The sequence below is a fragment of the Leguminivora glycinivorella genome, chromosome 6 (assembly GCF_023078275.1).
Source record: "Leguminivora glycinivorella isolate SPB_JAAS2020 chromosome 6, LegGlyc_1.1, whole genome shotgun sequence".
NCBI classification, from domain to species: Eukaryota; Metazoa; Arthropoda; class Insecta; order Lepidoptera; family Tortricidae; genus Leguminivora; species Leguminivora glycinivorella.
The window spans coordinates 128,353-147,887 of NC_062976.1; the positions used below are offsets into that span (position 1 = coordinate 128,353).

General features: G+C 39.0%; 2 protein-coding genes across 2 annotated transcripts; both read left to right on the forward strand.

Annotated features, from left to right (window-relative positions):
• The first annotated feature begins 9,943 nt into the window (after window positions 1–9,943).
• LOC125227641 lies at window positions 9,944–11,871 on the forward strand. The gene is made up of 3 exons (XM_048132008.1): window positions 9,944–10,097; window positions 11,190–11,260; window positions 11,588–11,871. Exons 1-3 carry the CDS (start codon window positions 10,004–10,006, stop codon window positions 11,813–11,815), a joined length of 393 nt encoding a protein of 130 aa, XP_047987965.1. The 5' UTR covers window positions 9,944–10,003; the 3' UTR covers window positions 11,816–11,871.
• A 1,845-nt stretch (window positions 11,872–13,716) lies between these two features.
• LOC125227541 lies at window positions 13,717–14,824 on the forward strand. Its single transcript, XM_048131876.1, has 3 exons — window positions 13,717–13,877; window positions 13,986–14,056; window positions 14,532–14,824. Exons 1-3 carry the CDS (start codon window positions 13,784–13,786, stop codon window positions 14,748–14,750), a joined length of 384 nt encoding a protein of 127 aa, XP_047987833.1. The 5' UTR covers window positions 13,717–13,783; the 3' UTR covers window positions 14,751–14,824.
• Window positions 14,825–19,535: the final 4,711 nt, after the last annotated feature.

The following is a 19,535-nucleotide window of genomic DNA, read 5'->3' on the forward strand; positions in this document are numbered from 1 at the left end:
CGTAAATGTCACTTGATAACATCATATGAAAACTTACTTACGAGTATATATAAATTATCATTTTCCTCCCTTTTCACAGTCTTAGAATTTTCTTTATTTATTTGTTTTCTAGCACGCAATTATTTTTTCTGCCTCCTCAAACCTTTGTTCCCCATTGTTTCAATGACACGTGACCACGCGGAGAAAACTGACACAGGTCCATCCTCTGAGAGCGCCGCCGCGCGACTGAAGAGGCCATAAGTGCCATCGAAAATATTTTCAATTTCAAAAATTTGAAAAAAAAAAATTTTTTTTTGCAAAAACAGGATTAGTAACAGGTCTTAAAATTGGGTTAATAGTTGTTCCATCTTTCCTTTGCGGATTTGGTAGTATTTGGTAAATATTATATTATTTTAATGACGCTACCGGCACAAACTCATCAGATTCATTTAGATAATCTTATTACCTGTATATTGAAGTAAAAAACAAGTCAAAAAAGTTTTTATCCTAGCTATGGGAACGATTTATTGTTAAAAGAAGAGGTAACTTTGGAGTCATTTTCTATCGAGCGAAGTTGTAACATTCATGTTGTTCAACTCCATAACATACTCACCAGATCCTGAAATTTAACATATATCGTTTTCAGATTTTTCCATTGCGTTTTCCTATGTTTTTAACGGCTACAAAAAACGAGTGCGCGCAGCGTCTACGGAAATATATCGCCTTAAAAAAAAAGATGATAATTGCTTATTATTAACAATAAATATGGCAGGGATGGAACTTGGCAGGAAGAAGAAGTAATAGCTTGTATAATTAATTAATTATGCAAGCGCTTATTGTTATGATTTTTTAATGTAAGGTACAGCGGGGCAAATCTCGACTGGGGGCAAATGTAACTGGTCCATTTTTTTCATGTTTTACAATGCTTGAATTATTAATTAGAGTGTCCACTGGGGGCGATACGGGATTTTGTCACTAAAATACCGGTTGAAAATAAGAATTTTCTGAATTCGAACGCGTGAGACTCAAAAGCCGGCCCGCTTATATATGGTAGGCGTGTGCAGTGGATCTATGTAGAACTCATCATCATGTATGTAATAAATAAACGTTTCTTAGAAATAAACAGATTTTTTTTTATCATAATATAAAATGGATCAGTTACAATTTCCCCCCAGTCAAGATTTGCCTCTCTGTACCTTACCTGGTACTATGATTATAACAGATATACCCATTTTAGACTAGCGGTCCCGTATGGTATCACTTAAATTCATTTGATTGAATTGATTTAAGTTTGTGTGTCTTGTAATTCGATAAAAGCTACTAACATTACGTACACTTTGTTTTATTGTAAATTATTAATTTTCTGTATTTACATTACAATTAGGGAACAAATCTAATTATTTTATTGAATATTTTTCGATTTGTTTTTTTTTTCAAGTAGTCACACTAGTTCACACTACTATATATAAATTATAAATTTAAATAGATATCATACACGAAAGAAAAAACGACAGGGCCCACCAGGGGCCACTGGTGGCTGAGCCGGGAATCGAACCCGGGTCTTCAGCTTACGCGGCTAACGTCCTTACCACTAGACCACTCGCCCGCCCCCGGGTGGCGCCCCCGGCTATATTTAAATTTTATTTAAATTTATAATTTCTTTATTTACATTAATTATCGCCTAGCCAACTTACTCCGAAGATGGGGTAGGTTAACTAAGAGTCTGGAGTTTAGAAAATCGAATAGATACGTGTTATAATTGCAAATAAATACTTGCGTCAAAAATAAAGGGTTTAGAGACCCAAATAGTTCTTCTATCTGTAACAACAATTATTTTTGATTCAAACATCAAAGATATATGAGCTGAAGCCAAAAGTTAGTCAACTATCCCCGGTCTCCCCTAACCTACTTTTTAGGGTTCCGTAGTCAAGGAACCCTTATAGTTTCGCCATGTCTGTCTGTCCGTCCGTCCGTCCGTCCGCGGATAATCTTAGTAACCATTAGCACTAGAAAGCTGAAATTTGGTACCAATATGTATATCAATCACGCCAACAAAGTGCAAAAATAAAAAATGGAAAAAAATGTTTTATTAGGGTACCCCCCCTACATGTAAAGTGGGGGCTGATATTTTTTTTCATTCCAACCCCAATGTGTGATATATTGTTGGATAGGTATTTAAAAATAAATTAGGGTTTACTATGATCGTTTTATGATAATATTAATATTTTCGGAAATAATCGCTCCTAAAGGAAAAAAAAGTGCGTCCCCCCTCCCCCTCTAACTTTTGAACCATATGTTTAAAAAATATGAAAAAAATCACAAAAGTACAACTTTATAAAGACTTTCTAGGAAAATTATTTTGAACTTGATAGGTTCAGTAGTTTTTGAGAAAAATATGAAAAACTACGGAACCCTACACTGAGCGTGGCCCGACACGCTCTTGACCGGTTTTTATTAAATGTAGTCTAACATGTCTACCTATTACATATTATTATGTTGAAAAGGTCTGTTTGTTAATAAATAATTATAACAGATTTTTATAGTATTTTCTTACTTTTACCAGGGGCGGCTCACTCCGCGCTTTTATCGCCGCGCTACAAGTACATGTCGGCGGCCGCGAATTCGCGGCCCATTCAGTGGTGACGACTTTCGCGCCGCGCAATAAAATTCAATGTCGCCTGCTCGCGTGCGGTCCGTTTATTAATGTAGGTAAAAAAATTAGAATGGCGGCATTTTGTGGACATCAAAGGAGTGAGCCTTCTGTACTTGTACTATTATATATTCTGTGCTTTTACCTCTGTGCGAGGCTAGCGGTCTCATATGGTACCAGCAATCATTCCAAAAACCGAAGGTCACACATTTTTTTACTCAAATATTGTTACCTTTAGTCAAATAAACCATAGATATATTTAAAGAACTACAAACATTGGATTTAACAAAAAACACTCACTCAATGGGGCTAAGTATCTTGATTGTGTACACTTATGAGGACACCGTGAATCAATATACATTTTAAATAAAGAATAACGATTAAATGGCGGTATGGTCTCAGTCGTTGGAGGTATACATACAGTACCTGTACAAGATAAAATATACTACTGTGTATAATGTATAATACAAACTATGCCAAGCATAACCAAATAAGGATGTAATTCTGAAAATAAGTGATTGAAATAAACAATTTGGTAGTTATGTTGTTTTATTTTATATGTATTCAAGGAGATGAAGAATACAGGTATGCTATGTGCAAATTTCTTTTTTGATGATTTTTAATTGCAAGAATCCATTTGACCTCAATGGTCTGGAATCCAATTAAAATCGTAGGCAAGCTCGGGTGCCAAGTAAATGATATTATAAGATTAGGAATAATAGGAATGCATCCTTAAAATTAACGTAACTAAGAAAACACCGTGTAGAATATTCATATGTCTTGAGAGAATCTGTATCTCTCTCAGTTTTTCTCACTCAGAAGGTGGATCTTCAACACGTCTCGGGTAGTCCGGCGGTTCCTCTTTCTGCAGCCAAGATGAAAGCGAAACCTTGTCCTGATTGTTGACATTTAACTGAAAGTTTAAAGAAATTTAGTAGGTAGTAAAATCACGTTTTTAAAACAAAGATGTCAAATCAGGTAAACAGCTGAACATAAAAAAATCTCTTTAATCGAACTGAAAGAGAGAGAGGCTTTATTACAACAAAAATAGGGTGTGAAATTATTGAGGAATTCGATACGACTGGACGATAATTTCAAGAACAGAGGATTGAGGCCCAAATTAATAAGTAGTTATGACTTATGAATGCTAATTGTTACCAGAACTGGTTTCAGACAATACGTATGTTGTCCCATAAACATAGTAAAAAATCTAGGTATTAGGAACCCTTTTACTCAAAAACTGTCCGTAGTTGAAGCTGTAGACAGATCCTTAGTCATTAACATATTATCTTCATCAATTTTCACAGCTAGGTAGTACCTATCTAGTACGTATAGAGAACCTATCTCTGCTGACATTAGAATCCCCTTAGTCAAAGTCTAATCCATCAGAAAGGTATTAATTTTATTTATTATTTTAAGCCAAGCTCAGTTTAGTCAAGACTAATTTAAAACTGTAAATTAAACATAAACGCACTGGCTAGCTCAAACTAACGTACAAGGTAAATCAACTGATGATTATTTTATTTTACATTTTGTCAGAGTTTCGTTTCCTTTCAACTGTATCATAACCTAGAGGAACTACACTGTTCAGTTTTATAAATAGTGGCTAAAAATGAGTGGAAATTAATATATGAAATAAAAGTTTATCATAATACAGACTTAGGTATATACCTACGCTTACTTTGTACCTTATGCTCGTTTAGCATGTCGTGTACTGGATATAATGAACTAATAAATATTATGCATTATTTGTATAGAATCCTTTAACTGATGGTATCTGAAATATAAACTTAGGTACACAGTAAATATAGACTAACTTAAAAATAACCAAATAATCCACCAAAATGAATTCCCACGGGAAGTACGAGTAATTAGTCAACTATGCCTATTACATCAATATTACTCGCTAAATTCTTTGGCCAAGGAATGGACCAAGCCTAGGGTTTCCTAGTACTATCGAAGAGGACCTTCTTTATATATTATCTGAAGTAACTCTCTAACTTCACCATACCAGTCCAGTCTACTACATATTAGTAATGATCAATCCTTCTAAGTAGTACTAGTACCTATCAAATACCAGAAGCGATGTTATGCCTTATCGTATACTCCTTATGCTAAGAAATGATGATGGTTACACGTCGTCCTGTAGAAACAAACCCATTCGTTGTTTGTGAAATTTCTTAAAAATATTTATTAACATGTAAATATTTGTCTCTTAACTATTTAAAAACGCACTATAGAATAAATAGCTTTTTGGTTTTTCACCGGGCAAGTTGCCCAGAGATTCCTTGTACTTACTTACTTACTTTTACAGACATGATTTATGTTTAAGTTATGAAGATGACGGTTAATGCAATACAAGGATATTTTCCATACCATCTTCGATTCCTATTTCTATATACCTCTATATAGAAAAAAATGGAGTAGGTATATATAATTGGTCGCTTATCTACCTAACAAATAAATAAAAAGTGGTAACGGTTCGGGAATCAGCAGATATCACATACGTCAGTATACCACAGGTCGATATTCAAGTCTCTACACTTTTTATTGCATTTTTCTAAACACTCTCTCATCCGTCACTATCCGATGACATCACGGCGCTTTTTAGTGGCAAGGACGAACCTGTTTAGTCGGACCTGATTACAGTCTTCTAATCACATGTAAAAGCTACCACATAAGTACCATTCTTTAACACATGAGCTTCTTCTACTCCATGCTTTTAACATTGTGCTTAAAACTATAAACTTAAAACTATACATACATACATACAACATACATGTGTATATTAAAAGACGTAGTACCTTGAAGTTTCTGGGCCCTATAGTATTGTTCGAAAATAAATGAATATTCTATTTCGGAACACCTGAACCTTGCAAAAAAAATTTACCGGATTATCAAATGAAAGTAAGAAAACTAATTAACGTTTGCCTCCTAGATAGTTATGATTACCAAGACCTGTTCTCTGTCAAAAGAAAAAGGTACCCGTTCTAAATGTCTGCTTGTGTATTCGTGTAGTCCCGGCAGTGCTAAGTTGCCGAGGTACCGAACCCGTCCTTTACAGAATGATTTACATTCCTCACTGTTATAAAATTAAAAACGCATCCATTCTACTGTACGTAGAAAGCAAACTGGACTGTACTTAGAATCCGTGAATCCGGACATATTAAACTTGGGTACCCGGGCCTTGATAACACGGACCTAGCCACAAATCCGGATTTATATAACACTACATAAAAGCGAGCCAGGCACCTCATACACGAAACGCACATGCGACTGCGATCAATACTGAAGAAATAATAAACTTTAATGTTTAGAGACACATGAAATGATGACGACCGGTCTGGCCTAGCGCGTAGTGACCCTGCTACGCCGCGGTCCCGGGTTCGAATCCCGATAAGGGCATTTATTTGTGTAATGAACACAGATATTTGTTCCTGAGTCATGATGTTTTCTATGTATATATTTATATAATTAAGTATATCGTCGTCGCCTAGCACCCATAGTACCTACAAGCTTTGCTTAGTTTGGGGCCAGGTTGATCTGTGTAAGGTATCTCCCAATATTTATTATTTATTTATTTATTTACATACACACAAACGCATAAATGAGCAAATCCCTAACATGAGCTATGTGTCACTGAAGGGCTCCTAATCGGATCATCATCAGCAGTTCTTTCATCAATCTCTTAACACGAGCTATGCGTTTTTGAGGAGTTCCGTTCTGATCATCATCAGTTCCACTTCGTCAAATGTAAGTCCTTGTCCTTATTCATAATCCAAAACATTAGAGAGACTTTGGTGATAATACAAAAGTCACTACAAGTGTGCCGTTCAAATTTGAGAAGTTCCCTTGATCTCTCATGGATTGGTATCCAAAAGAGATCACCAAAACTCCAGCATGATCGAAATCTGACTTGAAACCTCAAAGTGCTTAAAAAACTTAACTCGTTAAATTCGTCGTTGAAGAGTTCCGCTCTGATCATCATAAACTGTTCCACTTCACCATATGTGACTGTTTTGAATGGAAATGCATGATGTTCTAATAAAACACAAAAATCACTATATATTATGCGCCTTTCAGACTTTAGGAGTTTTCTCGATTTCTCCAGAATCCAATTATCAGAACTGGCTTTCAATAATATGTACATACACTAAACAAAAATCGAAACCTGTCTATTTAGTAACAAACATCAAACATTACACACGAATTGATAAATGATAACCTCCTCGAAATTTGGAAGTTGGTTAAAAACACAAGTTTTTAAAATTGATAATTAAAACTAGGTACCTTATATTATTTAAATTACCTTTTACAATTTTTTTATACCACGTCGGCGGCAGGTAAGAGGAAAAGAGGTCACCGGAAACTATGGACACCTGCAACTCAAGGGGTGTCACATGCGCGTTGCCGACCCATTAGAAACTAAGTACACTCCTTTTTTGAAGAATCCATACTGTAGTTCATCGGAAATACCAAAACTATGCTTTATTTCGTGCTACCCTAATAAGGAATTCTGGTAGTGATCGCATACATCGATAAGACCGCCTGTTACTGCCTTTATTTTCAATGTAATTCTGTTATTAAATTTGTAAACCTGTTATCTTTGTGGGGCAATAAAGAAGATTAACTTATTTACTTACTTAAAAAGTAAAGTACTTAGTGTGTAAGTGCGTTTTCACATTATCCGATCCGATATCGGATGTAGGAAAGATTTCAAAATAAAAAAATCAAAGATGGTGGCGTAAATATACGGGACATGGGCCATCCCATCGGACCCATGTCCGACATCCGATATCGGAACGGATGATGTGAAAACGCACTAAGAGAAACTATGTAAGAGACATAGAGTCATCGAGTATTTTGCCGAACACGCAGAAAATAGACGGGCCGAACCGCACCAGAAAGGTTCCTTTTGTGCCTATGTTTGGTATGAAACCCTAAAAAAGAGAAAGCCAATTCTTAGGTTTATTTTATAGTTCTGGATTAAGCTTGAGTTTAGCTATATATAAACAATAATAATAACATTTGTCGGACACTATCCCGGTGAGTCACTCGGGCACATTGCACAGACATGACCTCATAACTAGGATAATTCGCCAGCAGTTAGTATTTTCCATACAATCTTGTGGACCGCGAAGTACCGTACTACAAGTAGGTACCTACCTGCGCCAGTTCTCGAAAATGGTCGAGATACTTGGTTGATTCGACGATCATCGTCGTTTCGGCGAACGATCTCATAGGCAAAAGTGAGCGACACTCGCTAGGGGTGAGATGCAGAAGGCGGTACTCCTGTACACGGCGCGTAGGTCGGTCACCTTGGGCCCTGCCTGCCCCGCTGCTGGATGTATTTAAAAAATAACCATGTACCTGGAGTCTGTCTTTTCCCTTTCTTATACCATTGTTTTTGTATCTTTTGTATTTTTAGCATAAGCTACAGAAAATATTTTGACATACCAACGTCAACGAGTTTTAATCACAGACAACCGCAGAACAGAAAGATCACTGCACAGACCATACAGGTTGTTTGATAGCGAAGTACGTACTAAGTAGAAAATATCAAAGAATTATAGCAGAGAACGACATAATTACTTATGTTTTAATAGCCAAGCCGAAACGGCAGATTTAACATTTTAAAATTGTACTGAAACACATCCAACTTATCAGTACGTATAAAACCATGAGTCGTTTATGTAAATGGCCTTGGAGATGATGAAATGAGAAAATGAGCCAAATAAATATCTGTAAGTACTCCTCACACTAATAAATACCCTTGGCGGGATTCGAACAAGGGACATCAGCTTTAGCAGGCCGGCAGGGCCAGTCCAATCCAATATGTACAAGGATTTCACTCCAGAGTTGTGGGTTCAAATCCCGTTGCGTGGCCAACCAACTTAAACATTGTATTTTTTTTATTGCAATATCTATTCTTATTTTTCAATGAATGTATTTTTTTATTTTTGTTTTATTTTATTTCACTTATAATTGTGTAAATTATGTACAACACACAAAACAACATTGTATACATTAGGTTAGGCTCCCTCAGAAAAGGTTTTCTTCTTTTGAAGATGAATTAATATTAATTTCTTTATTTTATAATTTATTTGGTATAATAAAAAAGAAAAAAAAAAACAAAAAGTAGAAATTTCGAAATAAAATGGAAAAAAATCACCTAGAAGTTAGCATATTTAGCTGATGGTTGGTACCACAGGGCCACGGACACATTATCGTTCCTGTCGAAATTTCATAGCATCTTGTAACTCAAATAGTATAGAGTTTGACGTAGCTTTGGCAATACGCACACATGCGTATATATAATAAATATACAAAATGAACGTAGTTTATGGAAAAGGATCTAACCCACAAACATTGCCAATAGAATTTAAACTTTCTGACAATAACAATAGTCATTCATTTCAATGGCAATTTTATGGAGATAAATCCTTTTCGCTAAACTACGTCCAAATTTTCGTAATTATAAATTGTCAAAACGCTGCGCGATTTGACATAGGTCTTGCCTCCTCGAGGCCCGCCGGCCGTCTGACATTTTTGACAATAAGGACACATGTATACGATTGACGTATGAAAGAAAGAGAAACGAAACCGCATAAAATGGCCGTTTTCTGTTGAATTCATGATATCGTAAATGATGATAAATCTTTGTATATACGATAATAAAAAATATTTCCTTCTACGAGAGACTAGATAATTTGGAAACCTTCACTTTAAAGTAGGTTAGACTGATTAAAGTTGCATATTTTTTTCACAATGTTAGTTAAACGAAAAATTAAGGCCTTACTTTGGATTAAATTTCTATCGAGAAAATTGTAAGCATTCGTGTTTCGAGCTGTACAAAAATTTCAATCATATAGTCAAGATATACATATCCAAAAATCAGATCTCTAGGTTTCCGGGGCTAAGCACACCAGTGAATCTAAAATCCTAATATTTATCGATGCATGGCCTTAAATGCCCGTCACTCGAAAATGTGTGATGAACTAAAAGACTACATACACACACAGCATACCACGTTGTACTGATGAATACAATTAGAAATATACAAATGTTAAAAAAAATTAAAACCGTAGCAGGGAAAAGGGGGAAAATTATTTTTTTTCTCCAGTATTCATAAACTCGAAGGCCATTTTCTACCCATGTTTAGGCCAGTTTAGAGTAAGTATAATTTAGAAATATTGAGAATGTGATAGCTAACTAGTAGAGCCCGTTTACTCTAAGAAAGTATATTAATTAAATTAAAGTGTAACAAAATTTGACATGGTCGAAGACGGTTGTTAATAAGTGAGTGCGTGTATATATACGAGTTGTTAACGCCGCCGCCGCGACATTTCCGCCGCCGCCGCCGCCGCCGCCGCCATGTCGCCGCTCGCCCGCTCGCTACTCGCACTCGCCGCGCTGCTCGCCGCCGCCGATGCAATGTCGAACCCCTTTTGCGATCATGATATGATAGGTATAATTATTATTTTTCGTTATCACGTTTTTTATGTCTTGTGTAATTATGTAGACTATAAACGTATTTAAGATTCATGTGACCCTGCTCGGTATGTATTTTTTTAAAAAAAATAACGAACAATATTTTAATTTCATTTTTTTCTTATACAACGTGTTTCCACACAAAACCTTAGACACCCCAACTGATTTTTATTTTTTTTAAAGTCATCTAGAGTATTCATCTTTTAATCTGATGGTTACTTTTTTTAAATAAAATTCTTAATTTTCTGTACAGCTCTACTCGACTTTTAGCTCTACACTCAATAAAATAATTGCTAACTACCATCATAAACCATAAAACTGTTTATTTGTGTACGTTACTGCAACGACATAAAGTCTACTAATGGACAGCTAAGATGTCACTGTAAAACACTTTATAGCTTTGTCACAGTAAACTTCAAATTGGACAGGTAATCGCAGTAAGCAAATTTAAACCCAATATTCAAAATTACAAGGTTTAATTAGGCACGAGTTCAATGTGTTATGACTGTATCATAAACATTTAAACTGACAAACAACGTCAAACTCGCAGCGGAAAAAATAATCGTCCAAGTAACCAGCCCTAAATACTGAAAAAGATAATATATACAACCTCTAGCAATACGATAAACACAATGTTGTATTACGAATAAAATAGAATAGGCACGTAAAAATAACTAATGATGCTAATTTAAATAAAAATATTACTCCCATTAGGATATAGCTCAATCGATTCTACTCTCGATTCTGAACAAACGGTTTTCAGGTTTTTAGTGTTAAGTGAAACACGGTGTATATATTTTTTTATATTATTCATAAAACAGCCTTTATAATACCCAATGTATAGTCGTACAGAGTTACATCGACACAGTTACGCGACGAAAGACATCTGAACAACCTTTTATGGCCATGTCATTAAAATCATGTTCAGATAGTGATCGAGTAAATGTTTAGATATTTTATAAAGGAACGCTACTGTACTGTATAATGTATTATATATAAATATATCGCCTTGAAGAAGTTTTCTTCGTGGGCTTATTAACATTGTTAAAAATTTAAATTGTCTTTGCAGGTGAAACGTCTGACCGTCCTATTACATTTCGCAAGACTGTAACTGGGGGTGAGATGTTTAGTGTTGATAATGTAAGTTTTATTTGTAACATATTTCCTCTTTTATTGTGAATGCTTCCTTACGATAAAATTAAAATAAAGCTAAATAGAATGAACAATATTAAACTTAACTTATCCTTAATAAACCTAGATAATACCTAGGTATTTAGGATGTACGGTCACACATGATTTTTATTAGGGAGTAGATCTGACCTATTAATAAATTTATGAAATAAGAATCGCTGATTAGTGTTGAAGTAAGCAATTATATAGCATAATAGTCCTTGGATACTTAGTTAGCCTAGAGACTTACGAGTAACTGAAGACTTTCTACTTAAATGTTTTATACTACCTTTTCAGAGATGCGCCTTTCCCGGAAGCGAGTTAGCGGGCGAGTCCTTCGATGTCTGCAATGTATATTCTAAACCCAAAGTTCGAATTGCAATAGGCATGCTCGAAATTCAGACTCCCTTTCCCGTGATAGTTGAATGCCCAAAGGATGTTCCGGGATGTTCGAGCCTCGACGTGCAGGTGACGCAGTATTGCCGGGGAGCTAAGAACAGTCTGCCGCCGGGATACTCGTATTAATCCGAAGTTACCAGTATTTTACTAGAAGCGAAGTACAGAATAAATACTTTGGATTATACTAATGTTTTAATTATCACATCACTTGTTAATTATTATTACGTTACTTAATTTTATGGGCAAAGTTGTTTTAGACGAGCATGTCTAAAACAGTTTAGTCAGTTGCTTATAGGATAACTTTTTTTTTCATATATTTAAACACCATTACATCATAATTGTATTAATTAAATGAATATTAAACTAATATGGTTACTACTACACTAAATGTAGCTACATGATGTCATTCAATTATTGCATGCTGTATTATACATTGAATTTCAATGTTAAATAATACAGTGAGCTGTCTATTATGCTTGCAGTTTTATCACTTATCTATGTGGATAAAGCCTCCGCCACGTTCTGGCAAATACGTCAGTTCGAGAGTCACAGATGTTTTATCCACGTAGATAAGTGATAAAATTGGAAGCATACACATATTACCCCTGCAGCAGTACATGTATATACTCGTACAAATGTAAAAGCTTATCAGTCTACCCAGCCCTACTCCGCATTTTCATCCTTGGCCTTCCAAAAATGCTTCCACTGTATTTGGTTTCTACCAGTACTTCAAAACTTTTTTTAGTTAGTTTCCCGGAGTTAGTTTTCCGGAGCTAATGAGCCAGCCACTTTTTGGTGAAGGAAAACATCGTGAGGAAAACGGACTTTTTTCAATAAGGCCTAGTTATCCATTAGGTTGAAGGGTCAGGTAGCAGTCGCTTTCATAAAACTGGTGCCTATGCCAAATCTTGGGATTATTTGTCAAAGCGGACCCTTGGCTCCCTTGGCGGACAATTGCCGGGATAATGCAAGGACGATAAGTGTTTATTGACTCAAAATTGAACTCTCGATTGACAAACCCGATCAAGAGCCAAATTGTTTGTTGTTGTCACGCTGACCAACACTTTGTTTTACTATAGGATAACGCAAGCGTACCAAAACACTGAGAGGATGTTATAAAGTAAAGGATTCAATTTTAAGGTGAATTGCCAAGTCGTACTTTAGGTACTATAAAGCCAAGGTTTTAAAGAAAAAAGCTTGGGAATAAATAAATACCTACCATGTTCCGACATGGTTTCTGGCTAACGCCGTGGCTTGCGTGGGCGGCGGTCGCGCGATGGTCGCGCGACGGCGATGCGACGCATACGAAATCAAACCTTATCGATATGGAAGTATGAGACGCGACGGCGATGGTCGCGCGACGGCCAAAACGGCAAGAGACATATTCAATAACTTCAGCCACAATGATTAATATTTTGACGATAAATACTTTTTATGTTGCCAGTATAAAATATTGACGCAATGAAAAAAGTGTGCAAATAATATGTCCTATAAAAAAATCGTGTCAATTAAGTGCTATTCCTCATACGTGATGTTAAAGCAGTATATGTCACAGAGTAAATAATGGTAACAAAATTATTTACACCTTGGACGTTGACACTTGAAACCCTCACTACGCTCATAGTTCTATTTTAGGATTCCTCGCAACGTTCAGAATTGAATTATATGAATCCTTTGCTTCGTTCATGATTCAATTTAAGCCTTAACTTATTTAATTTTGCTCCCGTGTTAATAACACAATCTACTATTACATTCTGTTCTATCCCCCTCACAAATCTAAGTCTAATGTCTTCTACATGCACATGTGTTGATACAGTACATTACGATACACGTGTGGAAAAGAGGTGCTATATTTAAATGTCTGACCTTGCTACTTGCCGGGCCTTATACGCCTTATTACCTTTTAGATGAAGCGTCAACCAAAACAGTCGAAAGTGGCATGAATAATGGAAAAATATAATTAAATAATAGTGTATTGTAATTGAATTAATACGGTTGTCCATTATAATAACGTAGCGCATATTATAAATGTGAGTCTTCAGCGCCGATCGCCATTCACGCTGACCCCGCCGATATCGCGCTGCCGCCGCCGCCATGTCGCCGCTCGCCCGCTCGTTGCTCGTGCTCGGCGCGCTGCTCGCCGCCGCCGACGCAATGTCGAACCCTTTTTGCGACAGCCTGAGTAGAGGTAATTAATTATCATTTCTATTAAAGTTTTTACTCAATCTGTGTATGAGTGTCCTATAATATTTATTTATTTATTTTTATTTACTTACCCATACTTATTTCTTCACAGGAGAGGAAACTGGTGATTATGAAAGTTTTGTGCTAACTGGCACCGGTGATGCGGTCACGGTTATTCCTGATGTAAGAAAATTTTAGTTTACTTTGTTGTTATAATTTTTTTAGTACCTAAGCAGAAACGTCTGAAACCTATACATATATACGCTCAGAATAAATATAAAAATGGAAACATTAGGTACGTGGTACTGCATTGGGTGAGACTTGAATTCACCTCTTCCAATTGAGACACCAATACCTCATTCCTAGTGAGCGAACTTCTTCACCATACCGTCTAATTTAAGAGACACAGGCTCATTCAACACATTTAAAACTAAATTATCCTTACCCGCCACTACCCGCCTTAAAAAAAGTTGCGAGAGCGTGTACCTCTGCACTTGAGCGACTTTGTATGCTACCGTAAAAAAGATTATTAAATATCTTTAAACCTAAGACAGAGAGGCAAGGCTTATTTTTATGTTATTTTATACTCGTATCCTATTCTACTAAAATATGTATACGCTATACTAAAATATTTGATATTGAGACTTGATTTTTGCAGAAATGTAGCAGACCAGGAAGAAAGTTAGTTGGAGACTATCTAAGCGCGTGCAACCCCTACCATACACCAAAGCTCAGCACTCCTATGGGAATCCGTAATAGTCTAGGGGCTGTATACATCACCTGCGCTAGAACTGACCCCGGTTGCTCCAGCCTGCAAGTTCAAGTCTTACAGTACTGCAAGATGGTCACGGCACCGAAACCTCTGCTCTTGGGTTAAACTCGTGGACATTGTTTGAGTAACTTTTCGCAATATATAATACAAGGAAGCAAAACAAGCAAATAAAACATTGATTTGGAGTTTTATTTTAATCTATTGGGTTGGTAAGAAAGTAATGAGCGATCGATTGAATTCCACATAAAATTTTTGAGAGAGTTCTAGAATCTTCTATGGTTGAAAGTATATAAAGGGCGAGTCGCACAGTTTCTCGTCAGTCATTCACTAGCTGTCGCCGAGCTAATATAAGGAAGAAAATGGACGAATTAAAAGTGCATGTAAAGCATTGCTTACTATATGAATTTCAGTCTGGCCATTCAGCCGCCGAAGCAGTGCGTAATATATGTCAGCGTGTTGCTCCTGAAGTTGTGTCTGAGGCCACGGCGAAACGATGGTTCCAGCGGATTCGTAGTGGCGACTTTTCATTATCAGATCAACCTAAGTCTGGTCGACCGGTGAAGATTGATGTAGCCAAATTAAAAACCTTAATTGAAGGAGATCCGAGGCTAACGAGTCGTACTCTTGCTACCGAGTTAGGCTGCTCTCATGTCACCATAGAAACACATTTACACGAGTTGGGAAAAAACTACAAATACAGTGTTTGGATACCGCACGAACTTGATAGAGATCAACTAAACCGCCGTGCCGATATCTGCATACAACTTCTGTCTTTTCGCCGCACATTCAACTGGTTGGACCATCTTATCACTGGAGATGAAAAATGGGTCTTATATATAAATCACACACGCAAACGTCAGTGGCTAGCTCCAAACGAAAAAGGAATAGAGGCACCAAAAACAGAGCCTCACCCGAAAAAAGTTATGCTGTCCGTTTGGTGGGATATTCATGGTATTATTCACTGGGAACTCCTACCAAGTGGAATGACTGTTACCGCATCAGTATTCTGTAATCAGCTTGAAAATTTAAACCAAAAAATCTGTCAGAATCGTCCACAGCATGCTAAAGTTTTTTTCTTACACGACAATGCTCGCCCACACATTGCAAAAGTGACTCGGCTAAAGCTATTGGAGCTAGGTTGGAAAGTGATACCTCATCCACCTTACTCTCCAGACTTGGCACCTACGGATTACGCATTGTTCAGATCGCTAAGCAATGCCTTGAATGAAAAAAAGTTCGATGATCAAGCCCATCTACGACAGTACATAGCTGAGTTTATTGAATCTAAACCTAAGAACTTCTTCGACGATGCTATTCATTCTTTACCAGAACGATGGAGACAAGTAGTAGATAACGAAGGCCGTTATATTTTTGATAAATGATTATAATAATAAATTAAATGTCGGATCAGGTGCGTGTCATTCAGCGGTCAAAGCGGTTGGATGACGCCACACTTGATCGGCTTCGCCAGGAGGCTCTCGCTACTCGCGCGGACCCCGCCTCGGGGCGGGATTTGCCCGCCATGTCGCCGGACTCGGTGCCCGAACCCGACCTGGCACCGGAGGCGCCGCGGGTTGATTCCGGTAACGACGGCGGGGACTTCGCGAGTCAGAGCGAGAGTGAGCCTGCCAATGAGCAACTGAGGAGGTCTTTGGAAGAGGCGATTACGCAGTATCGCTCCACAAACAACCCTAGGCCACGATTACCACGTCTGCCCATGAATAGACGCAATCTAGCGCTAATAGGAGCCTTAAATGCTTTACTAGATCCATATATGCGGACTAGTAAAGATCTAGATGATACACACTCGATCATGTACTGCGGGGCCATCGCGGCGTGCCGTGTTGCTCGAGTCAAGTTTCCGGACGCTGACCGTGCAACTAGGACCGCCGGAGGTGTCCCTGCATGGCAAGTACGGATCGAGCGTCGTATCAACTCGTTTAGGACTCTCATTGCAAAGCTGATCTGCTTCAGAGGGGTAATAATCGCCCCCGAGTAATGCGCTTTGTGAACCAGGCGTTCGCGGGGACGGGCATCAGGCCCCGCGACTATTTGGCCAATGTCACAGAGCGCATCGACTTCCTGAAGCAGAAAGTCTATGCATGGGCAAGCCGTATTCGCCGCTACAGAAAGCGTGTGGACCGATTCCAGCAGAATCGTCTTTTTCAAAGTGACCAAAGGAAAGTATACCGAAGGTGGGAGGAAACCGACCCTCGTGTGTCCGACGTGCGGCTACCGGATGCTACTGCCATGTCTGATTTCTGGCGTAGCATCTGGTCAGTGCCCGTTGAGCACACGGAGGGCGAGTGGATGGCCGTTGTCGAACGTGAGTGCGAGAACATCGAGCCTATGGGGGCTATCACCATCAGTCCCGACGACGTAAGTTGTGCTACCCGTACGGCCCAGAACTGGAAAAGTCCTGGACCGGACGGATTGCACAACTTCTGGCTAAAATGGTTTCGATGCTCGCACTCGCGTTTGGCAACGCAATTTCAACAAGCCCTCGATCTTGGTTCTCTCCCACCTTCCCTAACAACTGGTGTTACTTTCCTGCTCTATAAGTCCGGTAGTACCACGGAAGCAAAAAACTACAGACCCATTACGTGCTTGCCTACACTTTACAAGCTCCTTACATCCATTTTGAGAGCAAAAATTAACGCGCATATTGTCGCTAACAATATTCTGGCTCCCGCTCAAAATGGATGTAGGGTTGGGTCCCGTGGTACTAAAGAGCTCCTCCTCATAGACATGACCATCTGCCAACAAGTTCGGCGGAACAGGGGAGCCATCTCGGCCGCTTGGATTGACTATAAGAAGGCCTATGATTCGGTGCCTCATTCATGGCTGAGAAGGGTATTGGAGCTGTATAAACTTGATGCAGCTTTAATATCCTTCCTGGCTGCATGTATGAGGCAGTGGACCACAGTCCTTCGTCAACCAGGAGGCAGGGATGACCCCCTGGCCCGCAGGACTTCATAAGGATTGAGCGAGGAATATTCCAGGGTGACAGTTTGAGTCCATTATGGTTCTGCCTAGCTCTGAATCCCCTCAGCACGCTGCTGAAGGATTCTGGGCTAGGTTGCCGGCTTCGGAGAGAGGGTGAAGTCATCTCTCACCTTCTGTACATGGACGATCTCAAACTATTTGCACCGAACGCCCAAGACCTGATGGTGCTATTGAAAACCACAGAAGTTTTCAGTACCGCCATCAGAATGGAGTTTGGTGTCGATAAGTGTGCGGTTATGCATGTACAGCGGGGGGAGGTTGTAAATTCAGAAAATTTACAACTTTCTGAGACGATGTCGTTCAGATCTATCTCTGAATCAGAAACCTATAAGTACCTTGGTATGTCACAGTCGTTGGGTATTGAGGATGTTGGCATTAGACGGTCGGTGAAGGAGCGCTTTTTCAGTCGGCTCACAAAAGTCCTTAACAGTCTTTTGTCAGGAGGCAACAAAGTGCGCGCCTTTAACGCCTGGGTAATGCCTCTACTCACATACTCCTTTGGCATACTACGGTGGACCCAGACTGAGCTGGACGCCCTGGATCGGAGGGTCCGTTCACTGCTTACCACACATCGTATGTTACACCCGCGCTCGTCTGTTATGAGATTGTACATCCCACGGAAGTGCGGAGGTCGAGGCTTCCTAAACGCCAAAGATCTCCACAACCGTGAGGTGTACAATCTCAGGAATTACTTCCTTAACAACGAGTGTGGGATGCATCGTGATGTGGTGGCAGTTGACGGAAACCTCACGCCGCTCTCCTTGGCGAAAGAGAACTGGCGCAAACCTGTGGTACTAAGTACTGCAGACCGCAAGGCGGTATGGGAGAGCAAGCAGCTACACGGGCGGTTCTACAAGGCCCTCACGGGACCCGATGTAGACCTGCTCGCATCGGTGAACTGGTTACGATTCGGGGACCTCTTCGGAGAAACCGAGGGTTTTGCCTGTGCAATTGCGGACGAAGTTATGATGACGAACAACTACCGGAAATATATCCTGAAGGACGGTACGGTCGACATTTGTCGGGCATGCCGCCGTCCCGGAGAGTCACTCAGGCATATCATTTCCGGTTGTTCTCATCTTGCTAACGGCGAGTACCTGCACAGACATAATCTCGTAGCCAGGATTATTCACCAGCAACTTGCTCTTCAATACGGCCTTGTGGACCGCGAAGTACCGTACTACAAGTACTTGCCTGCGCCAGTTCTTGAAAATGGTCGTGCCACGCTCTATTGGGATCGATCTATTATCACTGACAGGACTATTGTAGCCAATAAGCCTGACATTGTGATAATAGATCGACCGCAACGCCGGGCCGTGCTCGTTGACATCACCATCCCCCATGATGAGAATCTCGTGAAAGCCGAGAAGGACAAGTCCAGTAAGTACCTAGACTTGGCTCACGAGATAACCGCCATGTGGGATGTTGATTCAACGATCATTGTTCCGATAGTCGTTTCAGCGAACGGTCTCATAGCGAAGAGTCTCGATCAACATCTTAAGAGACTCTCGCTAGGTGGCTGGATCAAGGGCCAGATGCAGAAGGCGGTGATCTTGGACACGGCGCGGATAGTCCGACGGTTCCTCTCTCTGCAGCCCTAACCACCGGCAGCTTGGGCCCTGCCCCGCTGCTGGCGGCACCCTAGGTTAGGTTTTTTATAATGTGTTTATATGTTTTTTATATTGTTTTGTATGTGTTTTTGTATTTTACTTTTATATTCATATTATAAAAAGCTTAACCTAAGAAGCAAAATAAATAAAGGAATTAAATAAAAATTACAATATTGGTTATGATTCGCTCATTACTTTCTTACCAACCCAATATAACACGCTTTATTGTAGTGCGTTTTTAGGGTTCCGTAGTCAACTAGGAACCCTTATAGTT